Raw genomic sequence first — 16,171 nt, forward strand, 5'->3', positions numbered from 1 at the left:
TCTGCAGCTCAAACCCTGCACAGCTTGACTGGACTTAAGAATCAGGGCCTCTAACTCCAGAATCTACCAATGCTATTACCAGTCATCCCGGGGCGTCACTGAATAATGAAGTAGTCCACACTGAACGTCCTATTTCTGTACTATTTCAAAAGAAATGTCTATTTCAAGAAAGCTTGTGGAGACTGCAGGCCACTACAAAGACAGTGAAATGCTGCTGGATGCCAGCACAGTTGAGCTGCACAAAAATAGGCAGTTGTGATATCAAGATGTTTAACAGGCAACAGCTCAGAGTTTTAACTATAAGCCATTCTGAATTGAAACACTAAGTAGTTTGTGGATCCAACAAGGTGGGTCTGTTACAATGTGCAACTTTACAATTGTCTAATATTCAGAGGCCAAATTCTGGTCTCTCTTACACTAGTGCAAACCTGGAGTAACTCCACTGACTTCAGTGTATGTTCGGTACTACACTGATGAGAGAAGTATAAAACACAAACACACAGTATTTGCAGAGGAAATGTGTGTGTGTGTGTGTTAAAAATTCACCTTCCATGAATATTTCTAATATCTGTTCAAAAGTTGCTGTTTCTGCAAACATTCCTGCCAGTAAACTAATTTGCTACAACAGCCAAGGAAAGCGAATGCCAAAGGAACGTGAACACAGCCAACATAAATTCTATTTTTTTATCCAAGCGAATATTCATGGAATGTTTTCTGAGGTGTTCGCCCAGCTTTACTATTGATATCCTTGTGCTAGGATTAGTGGAAAATGGATGCTTTTAAACAAACATAACCTGATCCACCTCCTTTCAATCTTAGAATTCCAAAACCAGCCCTCAAGGCTAAGCATTACCAATTGTTTTCCATGGAACTAATAGAAACCCTGGAGAAATGAAATCTAGCCATAAGAGAAGTGGCCTTAACGCCACTAGAGGTCACTCTAAGAATTAAGTCAGTACACTGCATGCTGCTAGTAGTAACTGTGAACTCTTAGAGAAATAGATTGTTGTTGCTTCAGCTTTCAAACACAAATATCCAGAGGAACAGAACATACTGTAATATTGTAGCATAATCAAAATTGTGCAATATTAAGAGAAATTGCTCTTCTGTACCATTTCCATTCATGCCATCATCCCTAGGACACTCGGTAGCATTACACACTGACTGAGCAGACTGCTTCTGTTTTGCTTAAAAATCAGTGAACTTTAAAGACTGAAAAACTCAGTTATGTGTAAATATATGCACACACACATCCAAATATATAGGAGGTACCAAATTACAAGGCCTTCTTCTGACACCTAGCTGTACAGGACAGACTTTTTTTTGGTTATCTCCTGACACTGAGGAGAAAATAATACTTAAACTTTTGGACTGTTTAGGAGACAATAGTTGGATTGTTCCTGTAGGAGCCTTTAAATAGTTTATTCATAAGACATTGACTTTCAGAGCCAGAAATGATTATGTTAAATCAGCTCATTTTTATTTCAATTAAAGCTGTTATCCTCTATGGACTGCCTTGGATCTGTGTGGGAAAACTCAGACTACCACTTTTCTCAGCTCTTGCCATTTTGTGATTGAAAACACTTGTGTGTCATTCTGTCATGGCATTAGTACAGATAGAGAACTTGTTTCTTCACATGAACAATTTAAAATGGTTTCTCAGTTATGAAAAATAAGGCGATGGAAGAAACCGAGTTCAGGTTAGATTGGGGGAATAAGCATGAGGTAAACCAGTGTTTCCCAAAGTGTGGAGTGTCCTTTCGCCACAGGAGTATGGGAAGAACTAGTTGAGAGAGTCATGGACAGACCTTTCAACTGTTCTCCAGAGTATTTAAAAACTAAGGCTATCTCTAGTTGCTATGACTGCAGAGAAAACTTCAAAACATGATCTAAGTATAACTGAAGCAGCAACCTCTGCCTGAGTTTGCAGAGACCTTGAAACAATAGCTCTGAGGTGTGAACTGTCCTATTCATGTCAATGGATGCTAATTACAGCTGGGAGTATAACTCATATGGTTCACGGGTAATTCCTAAAACAAAGCAAGCAAGCGAACAAACAAAAACTAAACAATATGACCACAACAACCAACCAACCACAAACACACAACCCAAAAAACCAAAACCAATCTTTTTTTAAATAAATTGGCAAATCAAAAAGGTGGAAAATAAAGGTGGGGGTCAAATTAAATGTTTTGTTTACATTTTGACCTTTTAAAAATGTTTTTCGTTGTTTCATAAATAAAATTAAAGGAAATTTTGAAACAAAAAATAACGTTGAACCTAAAAAATGTAATAATATTTTGTTTAAAAATGTCATAATGAAAGATCTGGAATTTTTAAAGTCATTTTTGAACAAAACAATTTGGTGAAATCAACACAAATTTGCAAAATGTTTCTGGGTTGCAAAATCTGCATTTTTCACCAAAAAAAAAAAAGCTTTATGTGAAAAATGTCACCCAGCTCTAGTGCTAAAATCAGATATCAATGATAGTACTTTAAATGTCAGCACTGTATATTATTTCACTGTCCATCAAAACATTTATGAAAGGACAAGCAGCTTCATAATATGCCTTAAGCATTACATGGTAGGACAAAAACAGGGGTGCAATTGGTTTCATTTTCTTAAAGGGATGTTCAGTTTTCAAAAGTCCAGGAAAAATGATGTAAGCAAAGTTACAGAGCGTTATGGCAAAGGCCACATACTCCAACCTGCATGATCATGTCCCATCTTCATCAAATGCAGGAGTAAACTGCACTAAAGACTCCTGCTAACAGCCTATGCCAGAGCTGAGAGCTCTGAATCAAACATAGGAGATGGCAGTTGACATCTGGTTGTGGGGACCCAAGGAGATCAACAGACAATGGGAAATGAGTTAACCATCTCTGACTCCCCGAGCCATTTCACATAGGGTGGGGAGTGGGGTTCTTTTAAAAAAAAAATTTTGCTCAGCTGCTCAATGAGATTGGAGCATGCCTCCTTCAAGACTAGAGCATGAACACCAAGTTTCTCATCAAACCTAGTTTCGACAGCTAAGTTATAAATCCTGGGAAAACAGAATTTTGTAATAAGAACGCTCACAAAACAAGACACTTTTTGACTCTGAAATTGAAGATAGATTCCTCCCTGATAGCCAAATATGCCACCCTTACTCAAATTAAATTGGTTTCAGAGTAGCAGCCGTGTTAGTCTGATCCGCAAAAAGAAAGGGAGGACTTGTGGCACCTTAGAGACTAACAAATTTATTTGAGCATAAGCTTTTGTGAGCTACAGCTCACTAAAGCTTATGCTCAAATAAATTTGTTAGTCTCTAAGGTGCCACAAGTCCTCAAATTAAACTGTACCTTCCTCTGCAAGCAGCCCTACTGAAAACAATGGTATCACTCACAGAGATATATACTACATAATGACCATAAAGGTGGTGGAATTGGGCCCTGAATGAGTATCCCTGGAAGCAGCAGCATTTCTCATTCACTGACTAGTGTTGCTATTTCCTAATATGTTCAGCGGGCTCTTACCAAAACAGGTAGCTCAGTGGTAGAAGGGATTTAAAAATATATATAAAAAACAAAGGTAGAAAATTGGGATGAAGAATGGGAGAAAAGAGAAGGTGAGAGAAAAGAGAGCAAATGGAGCTGGTTGAAGCTAATGAGGATGCACAGAACTTGTCAACTCTTTTATTGTACGTGCCAGTATTGGAGAGAGAGAAACAAGTAGGTTCCATGTTAGCTGAGCAAGTGAGTTAGCTGCTTTTGGTGTGTTTCTTTGTTAAGTGGACATCTAAGTGCTATCGGTGGGCCATGTCACTCCAAAAACTTTGAAACCCTAAACTCAGAATATGCCTTTTACTGCAATCTAGAGAGAACATTTAAAAAAGCATCTGTATGAGTGTAACACTCTATAGGGAAAGCTGGATGAGACAGGTGGAAGGTGTGACATATATGACAATATCCTGGACAAACCTTAGTGAATTAAGTCAAAGTATCTTAGAAGGTCATTGTATTAAAACACAAGTATTTATGTATTATTGTGGAATGGTATGTAACATCTTTTAAGGGAAAGAGACAGGACTACTGTAAACACTGCGAAGTATTATGTTCTTCAAAGAACTCTTTTGAAACAGTGGACCAGACAAGATTGAGCTTTTAGCTGAGTGGGGGTTCCTAAGAAATATTAGGAAGAAGGGAATGCAAATTACTCACTTTGAGAGACATCCACTTGAAGCTGCACCTTGAAGAGAAACTCACTGTATGGCTGATTACCTATTCATGGCCTCTTCAAAGCCCAAACTGGATAAACTTACTAACTCACTGGGATGGTGGTTCTGAGCTGAAGGGGGGTGAGGGGGTGAGAGAACCTGGATTTGTGCAGGAAATGGCCCAACTTTATTATCATGCACATTGTGTAAAGAGTTGTCACTTTGGATGGGCTATCACCAGCAGGAGAGTGAATTTGTGTGGGGGGGTGGAGGGTGAGAAAACCTGGATTTGTGCTGGAAATGGCCCACCTGATGATCACTTTAGATAAGCTATTACCAGCAGGACAGTGGGATGGGAGAAGGTATTTTTTCATATTCTCTGTGTATAAATAAAGTCTGCTGCAGTTTCCACGGCATGCATCCGATGAAGTGAGCTGTAGCTCACGAAAGCTCATGCTCAAATAAATTGGTTAGTCTCTAAGGTGCCACAAGTACTCCTTTTCTTTTTGCGAATACAGACTAACACGGCTGTTACTCTGAAACCTGTCATTATGCTGAACTTGTGATCATAGGTAAAACCCCTGTGAGGGGTTTGAAGGGTTAAATCACCCTTGCTGGACTTGGGGGTGATCTCTGGTAAGCTTATTAGTATGTGTGTAGGTTGTTTTATTTTTTTTAATATGTTTTCTCTGTAATGCTTTCACATTAAGGCTTTTAATGCCTGCCCACTTTTTAATATGGGCATAGTTTGGGGAGCAGTGTTGCCCCCACAAACTGCATTCCTCAGGCAGGCACGGAATGGCGCCAGTAGGGGCTGTGCTTTGCAGCAGGGTATCCACTGCGAAACACAACCCATCAGTGGTGCCAGCCTCTTCCTGGTTGAAGGGGGTGGGAGGCGAGGTTGTTCTTAGACTCTCCTTGCCACAAGGTCTGGCCACTCCGTGGCCCTGCCCTGCTCCTTCTCTTCCCCCTCAGGCCCCACCCCTGGCCAGGCTAAAAGCCAGAGCCGGGCTATGGTAAGAGCCACCTAGGGAGCCTGGGCCGCTGTGGGGAGCCAGGGACTCTCCACCTGCCCGGAAAGCACACCCCAGGTGCAGGGACACAGGCTGGGGCTGCACTCAGGCCCCCTGCCCAGGGCAGGTGGAGCGTCAGGGGCTCCCCAGGGCACTCTGGGATCCCTGGGTGGCTCTTACCATGGCCCGGTTCCAGCTTCCGACCTGGCCAAGGGGTGGGGTTTCAGGGGGGCAGAGGAGGACCAGGGAGTGAGGCCATGGAGAGGAGCAGGAACTCATGGCCCTCCCACTTCTACCAAGGTTCCAGTGCTCCCGCCTTAAGAATAAATATACCTGCTTATAAAGGGCTTGTAACTTAACTGTGGCAACTACACTGTGTCCTATCTTGGAGGAAAGAAGTGAAGCAGGCCTGCATAGGCAGTCTGTCTTTTGCTGTGGAGATCACAGTATAGTCAAGGAACTGTTCAGCTGGAAATTACCCAGTCAGAAAGGAGAGAGATAGGTATCTCCTCCCAAAGAGGTAATGGCTGGGGAGCCGGAAGCTGAGAGTGGGTGCTCTTGCTGGACCACAGAGGGGGAAGACAGGCGCAGCTACCCTGAACTGTCATAGAAAGCACTTGGAAACTGGTGCTTTTACTAATGTAATTGGTACCAAGCCTTAAAAAAAAAAAAAAGGAAATTTACATGCAGAAAAGGTCTGGTTGGAAGACAGCACTTATTTCATAGCTGCTGTGCATTAACTGACATTGCTCACTATTTATAATTGTTTCACCCGCAACATCTTGGAATAACAGACTAAAAGATTATCTAGTTTCACTGTGGCTTTTATAAGTCACCGTGGGCTTGAATCTCTGTGTTACTCCAGCTTTATGTTAATGCAGCTCCAGTGGTTTTATTGACTCCAGGGAAGTTACAGCTGTATAAACCTGGAGTAACAGAGAGGGGAATGAGACTCTATATTTTACTGGAATTTCATTTGATAACATCTTGTGATACGGCTGCCCACTGAATCACATCAGATGCCTTCTACAGCACAGCGAACTCAGGGGAATGCTTTTCCTTTTTCTATAGTAATAGAAGCATACTAGTGTCCCATGCTAGGTTGTGCTACTTTAGGACTGTAATCCTGTGTACACTCATACAAAGGCATCCACGTGTAAGAGACAGATCTAAAAATGGAGATTTAACATGAAACAGAGAGTGAAAAAGTAGAGCAGAGAAAGACAGTAGAGGGCTTGAGAGATAGAAAATACAAGAGCAAAAGGGTGGTGAAAAGAAAGAAAGGGAAAAAAAAGAATGGGAGAGGGAAAAGGAGTCATCTGATGCTAAGTTTACACTCCAGCTTATGTCGGCAAAATTTATGTAGCTCAGGGTGTGAATATTACACCCCACTGAGTGACATGAGTTACACCGATATACGCATTGGTGTGCACAGCACTATGTCATTGGGAGAGTTTATGCTGCTTGAAAAGGTAGTTTTTATGTCGATCAGAGAGGTGGAAAGGGAAAAAGGAAAGCAGGAAGAATGGAAGAAGAGAAAAGGAAATGTTAATCTGGTGATTTTGGACTTGATTCTGCCAGCCTTTGTCATGCTTAGTTATACCCTACTCTGTGAGTGTTCCTATTGAAAAGAATGGAATTATTTGCATGGTAAAGTCCTACTGAGTGCTCGTAAGGATGGCAGAATTAGGCCTTTTTGCAAATGCACTTTCTTCTTTACAGAACCAGAAGATCAGAACAATCTGATGTTCTTTGTCTCCACTGAAACTCCCCATCTGTCTCTTTGAGTGCTTTGTCAATGCAGAAAATGGTGATTTAAAAGATGAGACAGCTAAGAACAGTTGGCTGAGCAGGGAGGTTTCCTTCAATGAGAAATCCACATTTGAAGTGAGCCTATTAGGGGAAACAGATCATCAATGTTTAAAATCCAACTAAAAGAGCTCCTTAAAGAGTTCTGATCATAAAAGTGCTTTGAGTAAAAAATAAAATAAAATAGAAGAGCAGCTGGAAGATGTTAACTCTTGGATTCTAATTGAAATGGTATGTATTATTTTATATAGGGATTTCTACCAACTCTTAATGAGGCTTCCTACCAAGCAGTTTTCCTTCAAAAAGCTCTTGATGGATTTATGGTCATCAAGAAAGATTCTAGGAGAGTTGAGACCTGCTATTCTCTGGAAGAATATATGTCGAATAAGATAAGCAGGCTAATGAGGTGCCCCAATTCACAGAATAAACATTAGATCAAAATACACAGAATATTTAAAAGGCTCAAAGAATGAAGGAAAAAAAGTTTGGAAAATATTTTGTGTGGTCCAGATTTAGTGATGATAAGCATGCAGCAATGTTCAAAACAAAAGCCAAAATCCACTGGCTGAACATTACATTGAGGAAAATTGATGGAATATTCACAATGCTGTGTGTAGCTGGCAGAGTCGGTGCTGTGCTTTTTACCCTGGGGCCTTTAAAAAAAAGTCCATACTTACCTTTTTTATGAAAATCAGCTAAATAGTTATTTAAAATAGCATTTTCCCCATTACTTTCTATGTACAATCAGGAGCCATTAAATGTTTGAGACAAGGCCAGATGTTACAATGCAGACTGGAACACACAGTTGGAGTGTACACGTTTTTTATCTCTTTGAAACACTGCATAAGGAATTCTCATAGACAGCAGTGTCATGGGTTACCTTGGAACAACTTTAAATGCAACATATTGAGTCAGATGCTCCGGTAGTTCTACTGAAAGCAATGGAGCTAGGTAAATGTACATCACCTGAAGATTTGACAAAGTGAATCTACTTTTATTAGCTGAGGATCTGGTTCATTGCGTCTTACACACTCTGTGTAAACACTGGGAAGTGCCCTCTCTTCCAAATGCACTATTTATTATTCATACAAGAATATTCTGCTCTTACCTAGAGCTGCCCTTTGCATGTGCTGCTGGGTTATCTCTCCTTTCAGATGGTCTGTGAAAGACACAAAGTGAAAATGGTTAAAGAGCTTTCAAAATCTCAGAGGTTAATGAAGTCATACTTGCCTCTCACCATTTGAAATTTCCCATGAGGCCAGTCAAATTACATTGGTCCACAGGATAGGAAGTGCCTCCTCGACTTCTCTACTGTAGCTAAACTGGAGCAGGTATATTTCGGTCCCATATATCCTAAAACATAACTTTGTTCAATAAGAAACACAGGAACTTAAGCTATCTTCTGTCAATGAAGTCAAGCACTGTCACAGATAATGGTCTCCTGCTACTAAATACAAGAGAAGGCCTAAGAAGGCAGATAGAGAATTCCAAGTATTCATCCAAACATTCTTAGAGATGCTAGAGATGGAAAAGAGCTCTTAGGTCATCCAGTCCATCTCTCTGCCAGTGCAGAACTGGTTCCTCATTGGTTTTCTCATGTTTTGTTTGGACCAATTTTAAATGTCCCATGTGATAAAGTTTCTACAACTTCCACCCCTTGATACATCCCACTATCAAGATGTCACATATTCACAGTCAGAGTTTTCCCTTTCTTAATTTCATTATCTCATTATCCCTAACTATGTTCCCATGCCCTATACAATTCCCCTTCACGATTCTGTTATCAAGTGCCCTTTGATCCTGTGACAGTGGTTTAGTGCAACAATTATTTCAAACCATAATTAGATTGCTGGATGAATAACCATTATTCATTGATAAAAGTTTAACCAATTAAAAAAAATGCTACTTCAGCCAGTATGTGTGTTTTGAGAACAGAAGGGATTTTCTGTTTTCCCAAGATTTCAAATTAAAGCAGTTTCTCGGCAGAGATTTGAACATGTACTTTACTGAGCTGTACCTCTGGATACTGGGAAAAGGAGAATGCAAACTTGAGGATGGATTTAGTTTTTCCATGCTGACCATAATGTCTAGTATGACTGCATCTATTTCAAGATAAAACGTATCTTTAGAATTTAAAAGCAATTCTTTATAAATGTGCACATATATGCTATGCTAATCGCCGCAAATTAACCCATTAAAGATGTCATGCGTATAAGAGGAGTGTCTTAGCAGAGGAAAAAGCAAAACGTGAAAGATCTTTAGCACCAGGTATCTCCATTGCCTGAGAATCAGTGAACCATAAGAAGTGAAATGTCTCAGAGAGTTAACATAATAATTCTTAAGCATTTAATAGTATTATTACAGTATGCACTGTATGCAATATTTTAGATTATAACAGCCAACCTACAACATATATTCTGTGGGTATGTCTCCACTGCAATCACAGGGTGTGACTGCAGCTCGCATAGACATACCCAAGCTAGGTTTAATCTAGCTAGTTTGGATACCAAAACAGTGAAGCCATGGCAGCATGGGTTTCAGAGTAGATTGCACTAACCTGCCCAGAACCCTGGGTAATTACTTGGGTGGTCATGCTGGAGTTCCTGCTGCCACAGCTTCACTGCTCTGAGACCCAAGCTAACTAAATTAAAGCTAGTGTGTACGTCTTCACAAGCTGCAATCATGGGTGTGATTGCAGTATAGACATACCCTATATGTTTCTTGGGATTTCAAATACACCTTCCCATGCCTTGTGTGAACAAGAGAGACCATGAAGTCAGACTCCTATGTTGTTGTACCGTGCAAAGCTTTACTTTTTTCAGTGTTTTCTAACCAATCTATAAGCAGAAAGGTTATCAATCCACAAGGATGTCAACGTGTGGTGATTCTAGGGAAGGGAGTAGTTAAAAAAAGATATTTTAACATTTATGTAGAAAGGAAGAATGGTAGCTAGCAGTACTCCACTCCCACCATCCTCAACTGATCACAGTGAGAAAAGTTTGTAGTACATTTGATTGTATAATACGTAATGGTTACTTTGAATAAGGTTCAAAGATGCTAATAACTCTTTTGAACTAAGCATCAAATTTTGAAATTTTTGTTGAAAAAAACAAATAGTTGACTTGTCCCAGAGCTGAACAGAAAGGAGTGTTTATGTTAGTTGGGTTTGGTCTACATTTAATAGTTTTACTGGTATAACTATGTTGGTAAAAGCTGTGATTTTTTTTCCACTGAAATATTTATATGAGTAAAAGCCCTAGCATGGACACTCTTATACTTGTATTAAGGTTACTTAGACAAGGTCAACATTACAAACTTCTGCCTGGATAGCTATTTCAGTGAGGAGTGTGATGTGGTTATAATTTGTGACTAGCAGATTTGCGCCAGCAAAAGCCCATAGTGTAGACACATTTATCCCCGCAAAACTGTACATTTGCTGGTATAGCTTGTTTCACTCAGGAGGGGTCTGGAAAGTGCATTTTTGCTCATTTAGGCGTATCCACACAAGGAGGCTTTGCTAGTATATTATACCAGTATAACTATACGGGCAAAGCCTTTCAAGAGTAGACTTGAAACTAATCTTGTACTAATACAGATATTCCCCTTCTCATATGGGAATAACTATGCTAGTATAAAGCACCTTTATAAATGCATTCACAATGAAGAGGTTGTACCACATTAACTATACTGATATAGGTAAAGTAGAACACTGTCCAGTGTAGACAAGCCCTCAGACAGTTAGTAGCACTTGGGACGGATCGTCTGTTTCCTGTGAGCCCAAAACTCCACATGAAGCCGCTGAGGGAAGGAGAGCCCACACTGTGATGTTCAGTGCCAATGGAAGTTTTCAGTACACAAAGGATATATGACTGGTCCCTTTTTTGCAAGCGTTTTTCCAAATTTGACAAGGGCCCCAGACTCTTCCTGTACTAAATATTCTTCTTAAAATTACCAAACAAATATAGATCTTTAAGTATTGAGAAGCAGATTAATTGAAAGAAATGCAAAAACCACCAAAACAACCCTCACCCCAGAAACCCAAACCCTCAATCAAGTGAGCTGCTATTTTCAATACTGATTTAACTAGAGATAGCAGATCACAGTGAACTGGTTGTTATGGATAAAGATTCAGTTAAATGATTCTTCAAAAAAAAGTCTTTTTTGCTTTGAAATCCTTAGAATACAACTCCGTTGGAGACACTTCTCAATGAAATGTGATTAAACAAATAATTGCTTTTAAAAATTAATTTTTACTACTTTGAATATTTAACTACTCATATGCTCTGTATTGTGTCCTATTAGGTGATGTTGATCACACTGTTCTGAGCTAGGCAGTACATATACCACAATTTATAATATGATCTGACTAACGTGTTATAATGTGATTAACTCAAAGCAATGCCTTAAATCCAAATGTTTCTGGAAACCAACTGTGGATGTGTATAGATTTAATTGCTGTCCTGATATAATCTGAAGAGCCTATGGTGACCAGATAGAGAGTGTGAACAATCAAAATGGGGGTAGGGGGAAATAGGCACCTATGTAAGACAAAGCCCTGAATATTGGGACTGTCCCTATAAAATCGGGACATCTGATCATCCTAGAAGAACCCTATGCATTCCTTTCTCAAGGGTAACTCAGAGATTAGTAATGATAATTCCGTTGTCACAACATGAACAAGGTCTCCTAAAACAATTTGAATATACTGTTCATCAGCAAAAATAAAAAGTCCTGATGACAATGGGGATTAAAGAGGAAACAAACTCCCATGTCTGATTTGTGGTTTTAGAACAGTAATTACTCTCTGACTTTGCTGAAAACAGACTAGAAAGATTCAAACTGCTGTGCACTACCTTAAAGAGCCACCAGGGGAGTGACAATGAGGTCAATTGAAAAACTGAAACAAACAAGCAAGCAAATCAATGAAGTAGAGATCAAATGGGCAGAAGACAGCCTGAAATCAATACAAATAAATGCAAGTACAAGACATCAGAGAATGGGTTTTTGAATTGCAGCCAAGGGGCTCAATCTTCAGGTATCTTGAGTTTACTTTCAGCACTGCTGGGGGAGGATGGTAAAGGGCATCAGGTGGATTTAAACCACCTTGCTGTGTCACCAATCTTGAGTTGGCCAGAGGCCGATGAGGCTCTCCATCTAAGAGAATGTCTACACAACAGCGATTGATTTCCAGCACAAATAGATGTACATGTGCTAGCTTTGCTGAAGCTAATGCCTAAAAGTAGCAGTGTAGTCACAGCTGCATGGGCAGCGGCTCAGGCTAGCTGCCCAAGCACAATCCCTCCCAAACCCCTGGATACATACTCCAGTGACTAGCTCAAGCCTCCGCGGTCACCCTGCTATTTTTAGTGTGCTAGCACGGTAGGGTGACCATATTTCCCAAAGGAAAAACAGGACATCGCGTGGGGCTGGCCCAAGCCCTCCCTCTCTGGGGCTGGCCCAGTGCCCCCCTCCTCCCACAGGGCTGGCCCCAGCTGCTGGCCCCCCACTCGAAGCTGTCAGTGGTTACTTGAACCCTGCCTGGTCCCCGCCTCAAGGCTGTCACTGGTCATTCGATCCCTGCTGTCCCCCCCAACCCGCTCAAGGCTGTCACTACTTACTGGTCACTCAAACCCTGCCCTACCCTGCTGATCACTCGAACCCTGTTGGACCCCGGCTTGAGGCTGTCGCTGGTCGCTCAAACCCTGCCAGGCCACCCCACACTGGAATCCTTCCTTACCCTCCTTGATCAGTTGGCAAGAGCAAATGGGACAAAGGCCTGTTTTTGCCAAAAAAGTCAGGAAGTCAGGGACAGGGTTTAAAAAAGGGAGTGTCCCAGCCTAAATGGGATGTATGGTCACCCTATAGCATGAGCAGAGTGAGTGTACGTATAAATTTATCTAAACTGAGAAATTACATATCTCAGCTGCTGTGTAGGCATACCCTAACTTAGAGGAACCTTAGGGTTGCTCTAAATTTTTCTGGCTGCAATCATCTCTTGTGCCAACCAAGGATCTGGCAGAGTGCCATATTCTTTGCCTCACTCCCTCCCATCCTTAGTACACCCCCTGTCCACCTCTGATATGACCCCTGCATGAAGGTCTGGGGTGAGGTGGTGCAGAGATTTCTACATCAACTTCACAACACACAATGATTCCTATGTTAAGGGGAATCTTTTGCTACTTCTTTATGGCAGCTTTCTAGCAACACAGAGCAGGGTGGAACAGCAGCCAAGGACTGAGCCCAAGATCTTTAATTATAAATATTGTTCATATAAATCCTTGCATTTTTTCCTATTTATCCATGTCCTGGAGCTCAACAGACCCAGAGCCAGGTGTTAAAAAAACTATCAGGGATTAACAATGGAGGAGCAGGATGCATAGTTTATATTCACTGGGGCATGCCAGTTTGAAAATCAGATTTTCTAACCAATAAAAAAGAGGACAGGGACTGTGAGGAATTGAGTATTCTTTTCTCCTCCTTGCAGTGTTCTTTCTCCCACCTTGATTGTCATAATCATCAAGGCAAATCCCAAAAAGATGTAGACTTCTTCCAGATCAAGCACCATGTGGATCAATCTCTAACTAGGTCCTTAAGGCAGTCTGTCTGGTTATTCAGTCTATGTTCATCACGCATGATCTTATCACACCAGTGAAGCTTTTGGCAATCACCTGCCATATAATAGCATTCTTTGGTAAACAGGCATAATATGATGGTCTTTCATCCTAATAATATGTCAGTACCAAGAAAGCTTCCAAAACTGAAACCGTTCTGATTGAGGTGGTTGGTGGGTTCGGCTATGGACATTATTATTGCTGATTTTGTCCTGCCACTTAATATGGAATAGTTGTCTAAGATGGCAAGATGGCAAGAATTGAAAACTTCCATCTATTGTTCTTCAGCCTTCCTCAAGGCTCACATTTCACTCCCATTCAATAAAGTTGGTATAACCTTGGTTCTTTAGATTCAGAGCCTCATAGCAAGCCATTTTCTCAGAAAGCTGTCTCCAGGTAAAGAGCTGGTTGGCAGTGGAATGAACAGGTCTAAAGCCACGCTGAATATCCAGCCTTTACCACAAAATTCATCGCTGATTCGAGTCATTTACATGGAATCAAACACTTTTCCTGGGACTGACATCAGTGTAATACCTCTACAGTTGTTACCTTTTTGAACAGAGGCAGAACAACACCCTTCTTCCAGTCATCAGGGATGACGTTAGTGTGCTAGACAGTCTCGAAAAGCCTATGCAACCATGGTACTACAGTACTCTCACCTCTCTGCAGCAACTCAGGGGTGATGTTACAACCTCCTGGTGCCTTCCCAGACTTTAGTTTAGGGCCTGCAATCCAGATTTCTTGTTGGTTGTAGGAAGGTGGCTCTATCTGAACTTCCTGCTCCACTTCAAGCAGAAGAGGGGCAAGAGGCAGTGGACAATTGAGGAGCATCTTCAAATGACCTTCTAATTGATACAACTGACCTTGCAGACTCTGCCATCCTGATTCTGTACTGGACAAGCTGGTGCCACCTTTCGCCACACACCCTGAACAGTTGCACAGAGGCTGCAGAGATCATGCCTGGTGGCAGGCTGTTTGAAACTGGGTTGCCACAACTTCATTTGTTTCCCTCTCATTCAGCCTGAGCTTAGGGCTGTGCTAAATGTTCAACTCTAGCTGCAAGAGAGTTCAAAATCAACCTGGGTTTGAAAATGACCTGTCATTGCGAACCAGGTTGATTTGTTAAAACAGGTTTTGTGTTGGTGAATCATCCACCAAGGCTTTGGGTGAGCTTTCCTACTCTATCTGGATATCAGTGTATGTTCACAGGCTGCCATTTATTGTTGAATGTAGAGTCTGTACCATATCTGCCAGGAAAATCACACAGGGTAAGTCACAGGGTATTTTCCAGTATGGCCAATAGTCAGCAAGTTTCATCAAACCCACAAAATCATCTAAAACTAAACCTGGCCTATGGATTTACAGCACTTGAGCATAAGAAAGGCTGGTTTGTTCAAACTCAATCCTTTTCAAAAGTCAGGGCCTGAGAATGGTGGTGTATTTGATTTTTAGACACTCAAATCTTTATGAATATTTTCAAATTATTTTCAAAGGGTTCAAACAGTTCCAGACATAGTTGTGGTAACACTTACTTTGCTCTCTCCTTCCCATCAAGATGGTGGAAAAGGACACTTAATTAGGGCAGGTCCCCTAATGGTCTGATCTGTTCTTCATTTCTCTAATAATAGTGATAGCATCCTCTTCATTCTCCTAGCAGACACAGGAGTTTTCATTCTCTTTCATGGCTCATTGACAGCAAGAGGAAGAGTGGAATTCATTTGGTTCCAGGGACCCAAAACAGCATGTGACTTCTCAAATAGCAAAAGTTTAACTTATCTCCAAGCAGCAGAAAACTTTGAGGGGAGATTGTAGTGTATCATGGGAGACGAGAGTCTGGCAGGGAGCCTCGCCTATAGGGGAAAATGGTGGCATTAGGCACCCGAAGTTCAGTTCCCATGAGGCATTGCGATGGCACAGGCAGACATGGTTTAATGTTGATCTGATCTGAAATGAAGCATTTTGATTTGGTTTGACAAACTGAAATATTTCAGTCTGATCAATCTGAGCAAAAACTAGATATTTTGTTTTGATTTTCCCAAAAGAAACTTTTGGGTTTCAAGTGAAAATTCTTGGTTTTCGATATAAAGTTGTAATTTTGTGTGGAAAAGTTTTGATGAAAATGATCTCTCTTTGGTTTTCATTTAAATTTTCAGTGAAAAAAAATTCTGACCACTTCTACTTATAACTGCCCTAGAACACAGGTTATCCTAAGGCAAGTCTGAAAGTTCATTAGTGACAGAATTAGGGGACAAGTCCAGTACTGTTGCTTGTACAAACCTTTCCCTATAAATAAACAGAAGATTTCAGCCTCTAGTACTGCCAGTTCTATAATCGTCACAAACAAAAATATTTACCCGAAGAACAATGAAGAATCACATGCTCACACAGAAACATGTCTCCTGATCCCAATAATGTAAACTTGCAGACAAGGTAGCTTTTAAATGTGGTTTGCAAAAATTGAATTTAAGACTTGGCGCGCATCTCTCTCCATATGGCTAATTATGTTTTCTGAAGTCTCACCAAACAAGCAACTAAAAATAGC

At 40.9% G+C, this 16,171-nt stretch overlaps 1 protein-coding gene across 1 annotated transcript in view; it reads right to left on the bottom strand.

Annotated features, from left to right (window-relative positions):
• Window positions 1–16,171, bottom strand: part of KIF6 (kinesin family member 6) — a 286,955-nt gene that overhangs the window by 41,617 nt on the left and 229,167 nt on the right. Inside the window, exon 16 of the mRNA XM_073338562.1 lies at window positions 8,127–8,177. Within this exon, the coding sequence (XP_073194663.1) occupies window positions 8,127–8,177 (51 nt within the window). The remainder of the gene's footprint in view (window positions 1–8,126; window positions 8,178–16,171) is intronic.

The sequence above is a fragment of the Lepidochelys kempii genome, chromosome 3 (genome assembly GCF_965140265.1).
Source record: "Lepidochelys kempii isolate rLepKem1 chromosome 3, rLepKem1.hap2, whole genome shotgun sequence".
NCBI lineage: Eukaryota > Metazoa > Chordata > Testudines > Cheloniidae > Lepidochelys > Lepidochelys kempii.